General features: G+C 37.1%; 1 protein-coding gene across 1 annotated transcript; it reads right to left on the reverse strand.

Moving 5' to 3' along the window:
• Nucleotides 1–10,908: 10,908 nt before the first annotated feature.
• On the reverse strand, nucleotides 10,909–16,073 carry LOC126801743 (phosphatidylinositol 4-phosphate 5-kinase 6-like). The gene is made up of 8 exons (XM_050529190.1): nucleotides 14,718–16,073; nucleotides 13,742–13,909; nucleotides 13,206–13,371; nucleotides 12,856–12,972; nucleotides 12,591–12,784; nucleotides 11,689–11,831; nucleotides 11,529–11,607; nucleotides 10,909–11,419 (listed from the first exon to the last, which is right to left on the reverse strand). Exons 1-8 carry the CDS (start codon nucleotides 15,821–15,823, stop codon nucleotides 11,131–11,133), a joined length of 2,262 nt encoding a protein of 753 aa, XP_050385147.1. The 5' UTR covers nucleotides 15,824–16,073; the 3' UTR covers nucleotides 10,909–11,130.
• Nucleotides 16,074–16,714: the final 641 nt, after the last annotated feature.

Genomic DNA, 16,714 nt, shown 5'->3' on the forward strand with positions numbered 1-16,714 from the left:
GTGATATATTATTTCATGTACTAGTAATTTTTAACGAATAAAACTATTGGAAATATATTTGGCGATAATGAACCCAATTTTCAGTGTTCGCCTCAGGACCAGCCCTGTGTATAGGCGGTACATTCTGGTTCGTGCACCTATGCTGGATGATTAGTTTGGTTTTACTTTTACTAGACTCGATGGGTCTAAATTATAAACTGGGTGAGTGTGTTACTGATCGACGTGCTAACATAACCGAGATGTATGACTTTCTGATTTTATAACTAAAGTATATATATATATATATATATATATATATATATATAAAGTATTCACCAAATTCTTTAGGAATAATAGAAATGGTTTAGGGCTTGAACTAGTCAATCAGCATTTGCCCGACATTTTGTGGGAGAAAGGCCAAAGTTTTTGGAGCAACCTACGGCTTTTGATGGAGACCTTAGGATTCGGCGCTTCATATTGAACAAGTGCTATCAGTAAATAAGTTGTTTGGTAAATTTTAGATAAAACTGTTGTGAAAATGTTTATTGATAAAAAAGACATGATTTTATTTTAGGGCTTCTTATAAAAAAAATCACTTTTGATATTTGAAATTAGAAAAAAATCTAGTAAGATTATAAAAAAACGCAGATGGTTAAAAACCTTAAAAGCGTTGCCCACAATTTTGTTAAAAATTACATGATGCCTCTGCTATTAATTTACGAAGAATGCTACTCTGAGCTACCCACCCAAACTCTCACAATTCCAGATCGGGTTTCAAACCCTCTTGCTCCTAGAAGAAAAAAATCCATCCCAACCTCCACTATCACCTCTGACATCGATTCTCCTCCCCCTTCGGCTTCTTGGTCAAGAAGGTCACCTTCGACTCATCCTCATTTACCTTCACCTTTAATTGGTCATCTCAATCTGGCTCGCGTCGCAGGGAATTGTGGTGACCATCATTACTTACCATTTTCAATCATGGGTGATCGAGAAGAAAGATCCGGTTTTCTTGGCTATGTCCACGCCATTGGTGTTGGTCATCACGCTCTTTGCTTCTGTACTTCTCCTGGGAGAAATCACTAGTCTGGGAAGGTATACGGTTGTGACAATGTTTAATTGACAGAGGTTGTGACAGTGGGTGTAAATAGAGTGTGATAGCAGTTGTGACAGTGTCTGACAGCTTCTGTGACAGTGGGTGTGATAGGAGGTGTGACAGGAGGTGTGACAGTTAGTGTAATATGTAGTGTGATAGTAGTTGTGACAGGTAGTGTGACAGTGGTTGTGACAGGTAGTGTGACAGAAGTTGTGACAGTGGGTGTAAATAGATAGTGTGATAGCGGTTGTGACAGTGTCTGTGACAGGATCTGTGACATGCCGAGAGGAAATGTGGAAATATGTGAAATTTTGTTAAAATTCAAATGAGATTGGTATGACAGTGGGTGTGACCATAAGTGTAAATAGATAGTGTGACATCTTCTGTGACAGTGAGTGTGATAGGAGGTGTGACAGGAGGTGTGACAGTTAGTGTAATAGGTAGTGTGATAGTGGTTATGACAAGTAGTGTGACAGGGGTTGTGACACTGGGTGTAAATAGATAGTGTGATAGCGGTTGTGACAGTGTCTGTGACAGGATCTGTGACATGCCGAGAGGAAATGTGGAAATATGTGAAATTTTGTTTAAATTCAAATGAGATTGGTATGACAGTGGGTGTGACCGTAAGTGTAAATAGATAGTGTGACATCTTCTGTGACAGTGGGTGTGATAGGAGGTGTGACAGTTAGTGTAATAGGTAGTGTGATAATGGTTGTGACAAGTAGTGTGACAGAGATTGTGACACTGGGTGTAAATAGATAGTGTGATAGCGGTTGTGACAGTAGGTGTGACAGCGGTTGTGACAGTGTCTGTGACAGCGGTTGTGACAATGTCTGTGACAGGAGCTGTGACATGCTGAGAGGAAATGTGGAAATATGTGAAATTTTGTTAAAATTCAAATGAGATTGGTATAAGTATGCTCAGAATGAAGAGAATAGCAGAAATTAGGGAACATTGAGCTTCGGTTTCGCCGGAATTGCTTGAAGCACCACCATTGATGGCGGCAACCCTTTGTGATGGTTGTTGCGTCTTGTAAAGTTGGTCGATTCGGAGTGGGTAGTATATCAAATGAAAGAGGGGAGCGAGATCTTTCTAAGAGTACTAATTTCGTCAAAATCTATCGCCGGACGAGAAAGTTATGGCCGAAATTAGAAAAAGAATGAAAAAAAGAAGAAAAAGAGTAAGAAATGGTAAAATAGTCCGTAAAATATTTTTAAAGTGACTTTTTTCTAATTTTGTTGACCTTTTTATAATTTCCACTTAAATGTGATGACTTTTTTATAATTTATTCATAAATAGTGACTTTTTTCTAATATAAATTAGGAGATGGTACATTTTTATAATTTGCCCTTTATTTTAATATAATAATAAATCATAAATAATTATTTTAATAAATATAACAATGATAATAAACAATCATAATATATAGTTTGTCATGAAATAAATATCTGAGTTCTGCCAAATTATTATGGATATGCACGAGAAGAAGAAAATTATAGATAATAGTTAGAATAATTATATTCTATATAAGGGTATTATATTGAATTTCATAAAAACAATATATTAAAATTTATTGTGTTTTGAGTGAAAGTTGCTTCTAAAAGGAACATTCGTGTTGTTTCTAATAACTACTGTGAGTGACTTACAAATTCTAAACAAAAGTTTATATTTTAAAAGTTATCAAACAATATAAAATATAAAAATCGAGGTAGCTGATTTTTTTTTTAAACAAAGCTTTACCAAACTTGCCCTGAGAATAACAACGTTAATATGTCTCTTCTCTGCAGCGTAAGTGGCAAAGAGCCATAGAGGCTGCAAACTGCAATTTGTGCTTGAACAATGTATTCAAAACACAAAGAATGAAAATTTAAGTAGCTTCTCTGTATTTTTTTCTCATTGTACTACTTCATCACTATGAAATGTTAAAAGGATAAAAACGATTCAATAAGCTAGCTAGATAGCTTAGTAAGCAACTGTGGTTACCACTTACCACCACATTTTAAGTTTGAAACAAACTCTAGAACACGATGTTTGCAGAGCAGTCTTACGGCATATTAACAAAAAACACGCCATTGCCCAAAACTTTTGTACAAAAATCAGTTTGGCCAGATTATAGCATTATTTAACATACTAATATATCAGTATGAGGATGACCTCCTTATTTCATACCAATTGAGAATTCAAGATATATTGACACTAATTGACAGTGGTAGGTAGTATATAGTTCTGTTCAGTTTGCAATTGAAGAACTATAGGCTCAAACTACTATTGAATGTTCTCTACAGTAAACTTTGACAGAAATCCAGGTTTTCACCGGTATAGCTTCATCATATTTTCGATGAAAACATAAGACACTGCTTTTATCATAACAAGAAAAGAAAGCGTCCAAAACAAATGGACATAACAAAAGTTCAAAGCAAGAAAACTAAGAACAAAAATAACTCCATCAAATCTAGAACTCTAAACCGACCAACCTAAACGAGCCAAACAACAATTATGTACCCGCAAGGAAGGAAAGAAAGAGCCCTAAAAGAGAAGAATGATCTTTCCTAGCCACGCTAGGAAATGATTCCTTCTTCGGTGCGGCATCGAGGCCCATGTTTCCAGCCTCATCAATTGCCTCCGACTCTTGCATCCAGTCTGCGCCTACAACCACCACAATCGTCGTCATTGTCTCCAAGAAGCTAGCAAGCGTCTATTGCATCTCACCCTCTATCTCAGGATCCAAACTCCACTTAGCATATTTCATTTTATTCTTTTGGCCACGAGGACGTCCAGGCTTAAGTGGAGACACACCGGAGCAGCGAATTGCATGGCACCGGCCGCCACAGCCTGCAAACCAAGCTTGGTTGGAGAAAGAGAAACAATAACACGAGGAAGAGTATGCTTACACTTCTTGCCTGATGTCCCCACTTGCTCCTCACGGCGGTGCTGGCCCCCCGAAATATGTGTGATGGGTGAGGGAACAGGGACCTCCTTCACTAGAACATGACGTTTTCCCTTAGGAGGAGCCTATGACGAAGGAATAGAAGTAATTAGGGTTTGGGGACATTAGCCCTAAACACCATTGTTGGAGCCGGTGGAATTGGTGAAGGGCAGCAGTGACATGTACCCTCTCAAGGGAAATCCAAGCCATTATGATTAATCATCATACAAATCCGGTACCGGCCAAGTAATCTTTCATACATAACGCCGATCAAATCTTCAAGTGAGATCCAGAGACGCTGACCCAAACGTATCAGGTCGTTCAGAGGAAGAACAATGATCGGTTCGATTACTCGAGATCAATATTAACCCTGTAAGCATCGTTAGTAGTATAAAGCAAGAGGGTATCGTTCACAAACCGGAGATCCAACCAGGGTAAAGAATCACAAACATTTAACAACGAATTCATAAGAGTTTAAAATACTTGAGATATATTTCGGATCAAACAGAAAATAAACCTAAACTAATATATACATGTGATCAACCAATCAACACATAAGCAATTACCAAACAAATAACATAAGAACAAAGGTAACAAAATCTACTCTCAATCATGTTCATGCCGTAAGTATCATAGTTCATCTTAAATTCGATCATGCATCAAGTTCCTACTTGGTTCCTAATACATAGATATTATCGAGCTCAACTACTTGTCTTGCTACGAAATCTAACATACCAATTCATCATGCAATTACGTATCACAAAGAGAAATCAATATGTTTAAAGCACCTATCCAATGTCGAACTTAAGATCATAATCGGTGGAGGAACAAAGGGGACAAACGATTAATCAACTACTTGTATCAAAATCGTTTTTAACTTTGAATGATTAACATATGCGACATCAACTACTTGTATTAATCACACATGCAATATAAGAACACACCGAAAATTAATTAAGAACATAAATTGAAACTCATGGCATAAAACCTAAAATCATTGAATAAAAATTGAAAACCTTAATTCATCATGTCATTCGAAAATTACAAATATCTTATAGACAAGAATAAAAATAACTTTAACAAAACCTAAACATAAATCATCCAAGAACAAGAACATAAAAACCCGAAAACTAAACATGAAGATCATAGAGTTACACTTTATAATTCTCCTCCCAAGGTTCCTTACAGAGGTAGCACGAGATCTTCAAGAGTATGATATCCTAGGCTCCCAAGCTTTGGACAGAAAATATGATGAAGGGTGGTGAATTCGGATTCTATGGTTCTTGGTGAATGACAGTGTTTGGGCAGAGCTTTGGCAAGTCTTGTGAGCAAGGTTGATGATGATTTTATGTAGAAATGAGGTGCTATATATAGAGAGGAAGAAACCCAAGGGAGGATGGTCACAAAGTCCACAAAGTTGAAACCAAATTGGTTGAGGTTTCCTAGATTCGGCAGATCTGACCTTTGTCCCTTGTTCTAGCCATAACTTTCTCTAGAAAATAGATATTGAGATGATTCCAACTGACATTTTCAAATAGACTCCCAGGGATTTTCATCCATATATCATGCATTTTCTCAATCATTTTGAGTTGTCCAGGAGAACTCGTCAAAGTTGGATGATCTGCACTGCCAGAATTCTGATTTCTATAAGGATTGCATATCTTTTGCATTAATTACATATCTTCTTCCTCCTTTAATGCTGATTTCTTTTGCACAAATTTCTTCTTTTGAATTAGGGAGGCAGCAAAAGTCTTTAATTGCTGCAGCCATGTTTGATTTTTCTTACCTCTCCTCATTAATTTGCTGCATGCTTTCTTTGACTTTCTTACTTCTTCTCATTAATTTGCTACATGCTTTCTTTGACATTCTTTGGTGCAGGGATTTATGGAGATTCTGATACATATTTATGCTCTATATGAAGGAGAAACAAGGTCTCAAGTTTCCCTCATAGCCCTTGGATCAAAAGCAAATCAATGGCTGAGATAATTCCGCCGAGCTCACTGAACCTCCGAGTAATGATTAAGTCATATCTACCTGTAGGAATAAGATATTGATTGATTCTAAATCCTACATAAACTAGACTCACACAGCTTTCTATCCATATAAGGTATGTCTTCTAACTCGATCGGAGCTATCCAAGGGAGCCCATCGAAGTTGGGCTACGAATCTTGACAGCATTTTAATTCTTGCATGGATTGGGCTTTTAAGTGTATCTTCTTCTCTTTCCTTGTGGAACTAGAATTGCTTTCCTTCTCCAACATGGATTTGTATTTCCTAATAAGAATAAGTACGTTAGAAACAAAGAAATACGAAAGGATGAATCCTACTCGAACAAGGAATCATATTTCAACAAGGATTCTTAACACTTAGCACGATTTCATCATCAATTCACTCATAATTGATATAAGCTCTACCTAGACAATTATTCATACAAAAGAAACTAAAACACTCTAAATAAGAGGTAACAAAGAGTAAGAATATGGCATAATCACATTAAAAACGTCACACTTTGTGCTCCCATCAAACAACCCTACCCCAAGAAACACCTCGGTGTAAACCATAGATATCAACCTTCAAGACCGGTCCAATGGTTTTTCCAACCATTCGGGCCGTGGCCGACGACATCAAGGCCGCAGGGAGGTGCTTGATCTCCACCCAGAGCCACACAAAATTGAGAGGCACCTCCATGATGTCAGAGAAGCCATCATAGTTAGTAAGGAGGATCATGGCATGTTGAAAGGCCCAAGGACCACCATTCTTGACGCGATTCACATCTCGCTCGTTGGTGAAGGTGAAAAGAAAACAATCACCATGAGCGGCTATCTCCACCAGAGCATTGAGACGCCACATTGAGCGAATTGCACTCCGGAAGGAATAAAATTGCACAGCGCGGGCAGTGTTCAACTTGTCGACCAAGAAAAAACGAAGGGCTACAAATCCTTTCTCAGGACATTTGAGGTTCCCTAAGTCTACAGATTCATTGTGATTGGAGAGGGAAAGCTTGGAAGCGAGGTGCACTGCCATGGAAGTGACGAAAGCAGAGGCAACTGTGGCCATGGAAGCGACGGAAGCAGAAGCAACATAGGCCATTGGGGTGAATTTGACACCAAACAACCTATTGTCTTGAGTGCATATGAGAAGTTTTAAATACACACCCATAAATTCTTGATACACACCCCTATCATTCAATAATTCAAATAACATTTTGCATGTATGTTTAATTTTCTTAACCCTAACCCTAGCATCTGAGTGCATATGTGAAGTTTTAAATACACCCATAAATTTCTGATACACACCCCTATCATTTAATAATTCAAATAATATTTTTACATGTATGTTGAATGACCAAAAGAGGTAAATGTAATAATTCAGAAAAATTAAAACAAATTAAATTATCAAAAATAAGAATTTATTTTTAGAAATAATTAAAATAAGAAAATTTACATGGAAATTTAAATTAGTATATATTTTGATGAAAAATTAAGTGGGAGATTTAAACAATCAATTCATTCCTTAATTTTCACTGAAAAAATCATTTCTATTTTTAGAGTCCCAAACAAGGTAATTCATGAAAGAAATGTTCATCTTCATACATTCTTAATAAAAGAAATGTTCATCTTCTTCAAACAATCAATTCATCACTTTCTCTTTCATATATATATATATATATAGTCTATCAAACAATCAATTCATCACTTTCACTCTATATATATAGTCTCTATCTAGAGTGAAGCTTCACTTTGAAATTACAGAGTGAAGTTCTAATTTTGGCACACTTTTCGGTCAAATGTTTTCATCATAAGTGATTCAATATTTAGGTATGTTATTCAAGATCATCTCTACAAAGTTTCATCTAATTTGACAATGGTTTGAACTTTCAAAATTGAGATTTACACGAACGGTTCACGTTGAACTGTTTTAATTCATTCATTGATTTAATCTAATTTCAATACCTTAACGATGTCCGAATTAGATGAAATTTTGTAGAGATGATCTTGAATAACATACCTAAATATTGAATCGCTTATGGTGAAAAAATTTGACCGAAAAGTGTGTCAAAATTAGAACTTCACTCTATAATTTCAGAGTAAAGCTTCACCCTGGATAGGGACTGTATATATATATATATATATATTCTTCATGTTGTTTATCATTTTTATGGTTAAAGAATTTGAAAAAAAACAATTGCAATCTATATTGATTCATAAGAATAAACAAGAATCGATATGAACATCTATACGATGTTAATATATATATATATATATATATATTAATATACTAGTCACTGTAAAAAGTAGCGTTGTATGTCTAAAGTAATGACGTATTTTGTGATTTTTTAATTCAATGGTATTTTAGGTTTTTAATGTGGTGTATTTAGTAAAAAATATTAGAATGAGAATTGAAATAGGTGATTTATGAAATATGAGTATGTATTAAGAGATTTTGGGTGTGTAAGTGCATATAAAGAGAGGGAGAGAGAAAATAGGTCACGGTATGTTTACTTTGAGCGGGGGAGGAAGTTGTAATTCCTAGTTTGCATAAGCGCTACATGCGCTTTTATTTGTCATAATTGGTTAAGTAGCATTTGAGATGGCCTATCATTCCAATTGCTTTACCCTTCTTTTCGCATGGCGTTATGCCAAATAAATTCGATTAATTTCCCTTAAAAAAACACTGCTTTATCATCTGTCTCAATGACCAGGTGATTCAGGGAAACAATTTAACGTCCAATAGTATACAGATACAGAATACAATATAGCTACAATGATTTGAAAGGATTTTCCTAGAAAACTACATATAATAATACAATCTTCACAGAAATAATTAATATTAAAGTTAGGATCCACCACAACTGATCGGTTTTAATAGTATTGCTTCACAGAATTTCTTCAAGTTTGTCCTTAATTGAATGCTGATGAATGCATGCATTATAGTATATTTAAATATCTTATGTATCAAAGCTTTCAATTTTCAGAGTTTGACAATGCACATTTATCCCATAGTCTAGACTTCTAGTTCTAGACTTCTAGCACATTTATATTAGACTCGTTTGAAATCCAAGACTAATTAAACCAACAGAAAGACATGGAGACTCAAGACTGGGAGCTTGATAAAAACATATTCAGGGAGTTAAAAGAAACATATTCACCTGAAGGAAAAATCAGTACAAATCTAGTTTTGCATTGCAGATGTACTAACTTGCAGAAGGCAAGAGAAGCTGTTATTGGACAAGATTTGCCAAAAGAATATCTAACCTGCTACTTTGCTACACCGACCTGTTACGAACACCATATGGCACGTAGAAGACAGCATGATTGCGAGAGCCCAGCATCTTTTGTGTAAATTCACGCTGATCCATCTAATATTGGATCTATGAAATCAAAATGCTTGTCATTGTCATTAGAAGTTTCGTATTACTTGGGTCAGTGACATTATTATTGGAAAATATTGCACCATATTTCTCCAATGGAAGTCATGATGACATGAGACCAGGGTTATAGTCAAATTTGTGTAGCTTGACATATTTGCAAAGATAATATTCCCAACATGGCTGCATGACTTGGGTGCCACACTAAGTACAGTGCTATGCTACATTTGGCCATATATAAGATGAGCCAATTATGAATATATACCACAGCAATTTTGGGAAGCTAGCTATCATTTTATCTCAGCCACATCCATAATATAAGAAAGCAAATGCATATCAGACGAGCTGCCATCATATGCTCCTCTATTCCCCTCTTGGGTTGTGTAGTGACAAGTATTGTTCATCTGTTCTCTTCTTCTCATTCGGACGATAAAGACGACGTGATGAGAGGTAGGGAAGACGAAGTTACTTCTTCTTCAAGTAATGCAACAGCTCAGAAGCATTTGCAGCAACTACAACGCATCAAAACAGCTTAATGATCGATATCGTTGTCCGTCTAAAACTACCAGCTAGTAAGTGGCCTTTTGTACCAGCATCTATTTTCAATCTGTGTACGTTCGATCTTACCGCATTGTAATGACATAATCATCAAACCTGGAAATGCTGGATTAAGATAACCCCAAAAACAGACGTACAAAGATTTCATCAAATAGTTATAACTTATAAGTTCCTCTCTATTTCAACAGGTGTAAACAACTCTATGATATGTCACGATAAAGAGACCCCAAGGCCCAAACAGACCTAAATTGCTTGTTGTCAGCTGAATTAGCATCTGGGTTTCCCGCTGGAATAGGGTTTTACTGAGAGAGCTGAGAGGGACAGAGCTACAACGGCAGAGGGGTTCTGGGTCGGGTCGGGTCAATCTTAATCTTTCAACTTCAGGTCGGGTCCGGTAGTGCTGCTCTTGTTTTATTATACAAGCTCTCGTTCACTGGTTTTAAAAAGAAACTCTTGCTTCTTCATTTACCAATTAGAATGAGGTCTCTTGGTAGCTAATTTATTCTAGTTTGGAAATTAGTTGTTAGGATTCGCAAACTATGTTTGAGGCGACGGTTGTTGTAGACCCGATCGTTGTCCTAAGCTTACGACATATGATGCAACGTGCTCCATGCTATTGTTGAGCAAGGGGTTCAAAAATACAAATTACTGAATTTATTGGCAACATAATTTATTTTGAATTGACATGAAAACATGGGCGAATTTGCTTCAGGTCTAGTCTTTTCTAAAACTCGAACCAAGGGGTATACGTGCTGCAACAACAAGTGTTCTGCTCATTGCTAAGAAATGATCCACTGAAGTTAATTAACACTTCATCCGCTGTACAATTTCATTCAATGTTGAAATCCCAGATACCTCGACTGGGGATTAACCGATTTTAATACACAAAAGAATCACATCCAACTATTGGTTTTTCCATTTACAATTCCAAAAGGCTCAGTAACTCTGGTTACACCCTTAATCTACTACTAGTATATAACATGTATCTGTGACTATAAATTATAGATTTTGATTCTGGGGAGAAATGCAACAACAAATATGCAAAATCTTTTTCCCCTAGCGGCCTCTATTTGATCTTGAATGGTGATATTAGTGATCACATTCATGATCCTGCTAGTAAGCATTGTCATTTCCATTAAATACCCGACTATACATAGATGGCTGCCTGCACTTGAAGTTAAAATTTTGGGTCAGACTACACCGTCGTCATGTGTCTTCTACAAAAACTCTGAAGATGAAAGCACGGAAGCGTCTAGAGTACTGCTTTGGATCAACAGCGGAGATTGAAGTTGGATCATATTGGAATGACTTGTAGGCATGTTCAAGCTTTTTGCTGATATCGTAATCCTGTAGTATGTCAATGATACCAAAAAACAGGATGACATCATACAACTCTCCCGTTGGTTCTCCGACCAACTGTGCCTCACTATCAGGTTTTCTCAGAGTCTTTTCCGCCCATGCTGGCATATTAATACCTAATCTAATAGAAGCCCACCTAAAATAATTCAATAAAGTAAGTAATCCATCAGGTACATGTTAAAAGCTTAAAGCCTTCTCAAAAGAAAAATATTCAGCATAATGCATTGATTGTATTCCTTTTTTACCTGTTTGGGTCAGAAAGAAGCCGATCCATTTCACCCGTAGAAACTCGAGCAGCTCCATCAAGGTCAGGGTCACTATGTCCTGCAAGTATGGAGCACATATCATGGGTTCAGAGATGTATCAAATTGACAGAGTAATAATTGGGAAATGACTAGAAATTACCAGATGGAGTGAGAAGTCCAGAAGTACGATCCGGAGTTGCAAGGGGATCGTTGGCTGAAGCTTCTCGGAAGTGAAGACCAATTAAAAGACTGTAGTCCATTATTCTTTCCTGTTCAAGGAAGTCGCAATCTCTGTCCACTTGCCTGCACGAATGTACATTTTAATAAGAAATATGGGTACCAGGCGAAAAAATGCCCGTGACAAATATCTAGTGTGCATAAACAAATTCACGGATTAATTTACATGGAAGTGTATCTGATCAGTAAAGGACAGATAATATTTTTCACTATGGGCACTCTTGGTGCTAAACAAAAAAAAAACATAAACTCACTACCATAATAATCTACTCGATTGAGTTTCTTTGCGAAACTGACAGCATTGTAGCCATGTATATATGTGAAAACAGGATAAGAAATCAGAACTATTATTATGCCTTTGTATGGTGGAAGAAGTTCTGATTAGGACCCGAGCATTTAAGATTGTATAATGACCAACTGAAACATTATAATGTTATGACAATATTAAGTTCTAAGTTCCAACAATCACCAAATGAACTAAATTCTGATGAATGAGTTTCTGCTGCTTCATTAATAACGAGGAGCTCTTGCTCAATGTCGCATGATTGTGCATGAAACCAGAACAGAAAGACAAAGTATAATACACACACACCAACCATATTAACTGAGGAATTACTTTTCTCTCCTCGAGTTCCACCTCCATTCAATGCATTACTATGACTATGAGAGAAATGAGTGAGATTGCCAACATGCATAACTTTTTGGATATCTGTAGCTATTCATACAGGATCGTAACATTTATTCATGCAGAGTTTAAAATAATTTGAGTTCATACAATGGACCAATAGAATCATGGAGAATATATAAAAGGAAACTAAAATATACCTGCAAAATTCTTGAAACCAAACCTTCTGTAACCTAAATATATAATTAAGATCAAGATCTTTAAGAGTTGTTGTTGCATCAATTTGTGCTGCAGGTTTATCGGTTGTACGGCCAAGGGAAGAGCCTTTCAAATCAAATCTTCTGTGAATGGCATACTCGGAGCAAAATAGATTCCCCATTATGACAAAACGAACCTGAAAAATCAAATGGTCATAAATCAGAAGTTTAGAATTTAAAGAAGCATTTCAAATGCCCAGAATGTTACCTTCTTTTGGGTAGGTCCAGTTAGTTTTACACAATGAAGACCAAAAAACTTTGTCACCAGAGTATTCTCAAACGCTCGAACATGATTATAGTAAGCAGGAAGCATTCTCAGAAGAACCTGTATTGATGTTGTCCAGGTAAGATCAGCACATATGGAACACAAAATGTACAAGGATGACATCAGAACTCAAACAGGTCTTATATCATATTGATCTATATGACGGGTACAAGTGAGGAGGCAAATGCTACATATAAGATCAGATATTACTGAAGAGATAGCTGAAGCTATAGAATACACATGCACCACGCCAGCAAGCACACACATATATGAGATAAAAGAAATAATCTTACTTTTACTTCTGCTTTCTTCATGGTCTTTATCATGTAACGGTCATCATTGGTCAAGTAAAAGAAGCTGCCACTCTTTCCGGGGGATGAGAGTTCTCGAAGGGCATCATTTCCACATAGTGATATCATGTAGTCTGCTGGATCGACCTTAAACAGTTTCCTCAGAGTCCTGCAGATATATAGGACGAATCAGTAACCCATTATGAGCAGAAGATGATAGTGTGCGGATCTAAAAAACTGTTCTTTTAGAATTTGGTAAAAGAACGATACATTCCCATACAAGACGGACATAATTACCACTTAGTGAGACTAATTCTAACGAGAAAAAAAAAAGGACTACAGTGAACTTCCAACATATTTGCTCCAAATAGATGGCAGTTCACGAGTCATATGAAACCGAATCAAAAACTACTTAATAATAGTCTCAAATGTACATACTACATTACTAATTACCAACTACAACCCCATTGATGATAGGTACCAACATGCTATGCTAATGAAGGATGATCTTTTTAAAAAGAAACGTTTGTGGGCCTTACCTGAACACCACAGGGCAGTAATCCTTCCATTTAAAGTCACTCGACTGGTGAGGTGGAGTATACTTGGATCCATCTGGGGGGAACTTCGTCCAAACTTTTTCCCTGGGATCAAATGCTGAAGTCTTCAGATCAAGGGATGTAGTCGGAGCTGGCCTTCCAACAGAATGCCTGTGCTATGGCACACAAAACCAATCATGCATTGAAGAGTTCACTCAAGGATATACAATTGTATAAATTCAAATTGAAAAGTACTTCATGTTTGTAGTGGAACCCTTTTCCCTTCACGAGAGGGAGTCAAGACTCTCAGTATATACCAGAAATTGTTAAAAATTTATATTTTAAATTCCTTTGATGAAAAGGTTTGCTAGTAGAGGGAATCTCTTTCAATATGATATAGCTATTTTCTGTTTTCTTCAACTGACCAAAGGAGCATAATAGTTTCAGGCTTTCAGCAAACATATATCGACCAAATAATTTCAGCATTTGTTGAAAGAAATGTTGTAACTTGTAGTTTCACCATGTTAAGAGAAGTATAACAATTTTAATATCGAGAGAATTCAAGAAGCTTTCAGAATAACTGAAGCAACCTACCTATTCTAAATATTTGAAAGATGAACTTGAATGAGAAGATGGTAAGCTGAGCTGGAAATCATTATAAAAAGAGTGAATAAAACATCCGGGATAAGCGAATTGTAACAAACGACTAACAAGTCTGTTGATCCTTGGTTAATCAACTACATGAAACAACCATATGAAGATTATGCCCTTCTGTTATTGACTACTGTTTAAACATAGAAGAATACAATTTTTCATTCATGCATTGTAGTTGATAGTTATGGCACATAATAGAAGGCTTCTCTTTCAACTAGTGAAGTAGGCAGAATCAGACTCCGAAATAAAAGGTGTGACAAATCAAGCAAAAGAAATCGAAAGATAAAGAAGTAAAGAGCAAAAAGTAAACACAAATCATGAATACCTGATCCCCAACTGCAGATTAAGCATAAGCTCATAATTTTTATGTCCTTTAGATATTGTGACCCCTTGCTTCTTTGTTGGCTGAACTGCAAATCTGTTTCTAGCAACCGAACCACCGAACTCAACATTTCCATCAAAATTGCTATCACAATTGGATCCTCTGCTAACATTACTCCCCCTCGCATCAGACGATCGCCTAGGCCTCATATTCCCATCGCTTCCATTCTTATAAATAGGCGGCTTGTTCATAAACTCCCCTTCCAATCCAGGCCAATTCAGCATCTTCTGTGACGGGAAAACCGAAATAGTCTCCAGCGGACACACCTTACAATCATTCAAGTCCACTGCAAACACCTCCTGAGGATCCCAATCCACATGACCACCAGAAGAACCAGCTGGATAATAAGTCCCACTCTGATCCTTACTCTCCTTACTCCAAACACCCACATAGAAACTCCCATCAGCCCACCTAAATGTGCCATTTCCTTTAGGCAACCCTTCTTCCCAAGACCCATCATACCTATTCCCATTGTTCCAAATCATAGTCCCACTCCCATGAATCATCCCACTCTTCCATTGGCCAATGTAATGGTTCCCATTCCTCCACTGATACCTCCCCTGACCGTCCTGCAATCCTCGGCGCCATTCGCCCTCATAGTGATCCCCATTGACAAAGCTCTTACTCCCCTGCCCATATCTCAGATTCATCACCCATGAACCTCTATATGTTTCCCCAAATGAACCAGTATAAGTCCCCTTACCATCCATGAACCCATTTTTGAAGTCTCCTTCATAAGTAGCACCAGATGGCCAGCTGAACTTTCCCTTCCCTGCTGTCTTACCCTTATGCCATTCTCCAACGTACATGCACCCATCTGTCCACAGGTACTTGCCTTGCCCATGTGCATAGCTATCAAGCCATTGACCTGTGTAGAAGTCACCATTGGCTAGAACCTTCTCGGCATTATAGGTTTCAGCTGGCTCATCATCTGCAGGGGCTACAGACATTGTTGTGAATAAAGGGTTCGCCCTCTTCTTTCCTCCTATATGTGTTTTGCGCACTGTTGCTTTGCAGGCATTGACAAAGAATCTCAACTCTTTGCTCATTATCACCCTACACCTTCCCTCTCACATTCCTCTTGCCTCTATCCACCTTCCTCCATCAAATGAAATCACACCCTCTTTTTCTTCTTCTTCTGTGTCTAACGTTCTCGGTACCTCTTCTTCTGCAGACAATGCATCATATGCTGCAAACCCAGAAGGAAGTGACCATTTCTGGGACAAACCCAGAAGGGAGAAATCAATGCAAAACCAGAAAGACAAGACAAGAAAACAAATTAGCAAATCTGGGGTTTGTTTTTTGTGGGTTTTAAGTTTGGTTCTGTGAAGTTTGGTGTTTCAGATTCTGGGGAAGATTATATTGAAAAAATATTTGCAAAAACTCAGAAAAGAGTAAACGTGAACTGTTTGATTGATGGGGAAAGCCAAAAGGCTTGGGTTGGGACCAATGGCTGGCTTTTTCTTTGTCTCTGGTGAATTTTTCTCCTTTTTTCTTTTTTCCTTTTTTTTTTCTTGCTTGGTTGGGTTTGAACAACGAATCAACACTTGTCTTCGATTCCGGTTTTGGCTCTGAGCCTCCCGGGAACCACTAACAGACCAAACAGTTGGGGGAAACAAACATACAACACGATGACGGTGATCAAGTGTTTGCCATTTTTAGTGTCTCAATCAGACTAAACCCAAAAAGCCCCACTTCTAAGTTTAGTTTGATTTTTGTTCCTTATATGTTTCCATCCTTTCCAAGTTTTTGCCATAGATGTCAATGGAGATGCGCTTGCAGTGATGTCCTTGCTTTCTCGTATAATTACAATTGTGGAATGATGACCTTTGTTTATCCCTAATCTTTAAGTTATAGTTTGGTCATTTCAATGTTCTATCTTCCTCAACTAAGGTAACAAGTGATGTATTATTTGTACTGTCATTGTTTTACATACGTAC

This window comes from Argentina anserina, chromosome 7, assembly GCF_933775445.1.
Source record: "Argentina anserina chromosome 7, drPotAnse1.1, whole genome shotgun sequence".
Lineage (NCBI taxonomy): Eukaryota > Viridiplantae > Streptophyta > Magnoliopsida > Rosales > Rosaceae > Argentina > Argentina anserina.

Coding starts and splice junctions, on each gene's coding strand:
- LOC126801743 (XM_050529190.1), bottom strand. CDS start 15,823: ATGAGCAAAGAGTTGAGATTCTTTGTCAATGCCTGCAAAGCAACAGTG. Junction 13,910..14,717: donor AATCTGCAGTTGGGGATCAG/GTATTCATGATT, acceptor GCCATAGCACAG/GCATTCTGTTGGAAGGCCAG. Junction 11,832..12,590: donor TGGTTTCAAGAATTTTGCAG/GTATATTTTAGT, acceptor ACATTCGTGCAG/GCAAGTGGACAGAGATTGCG.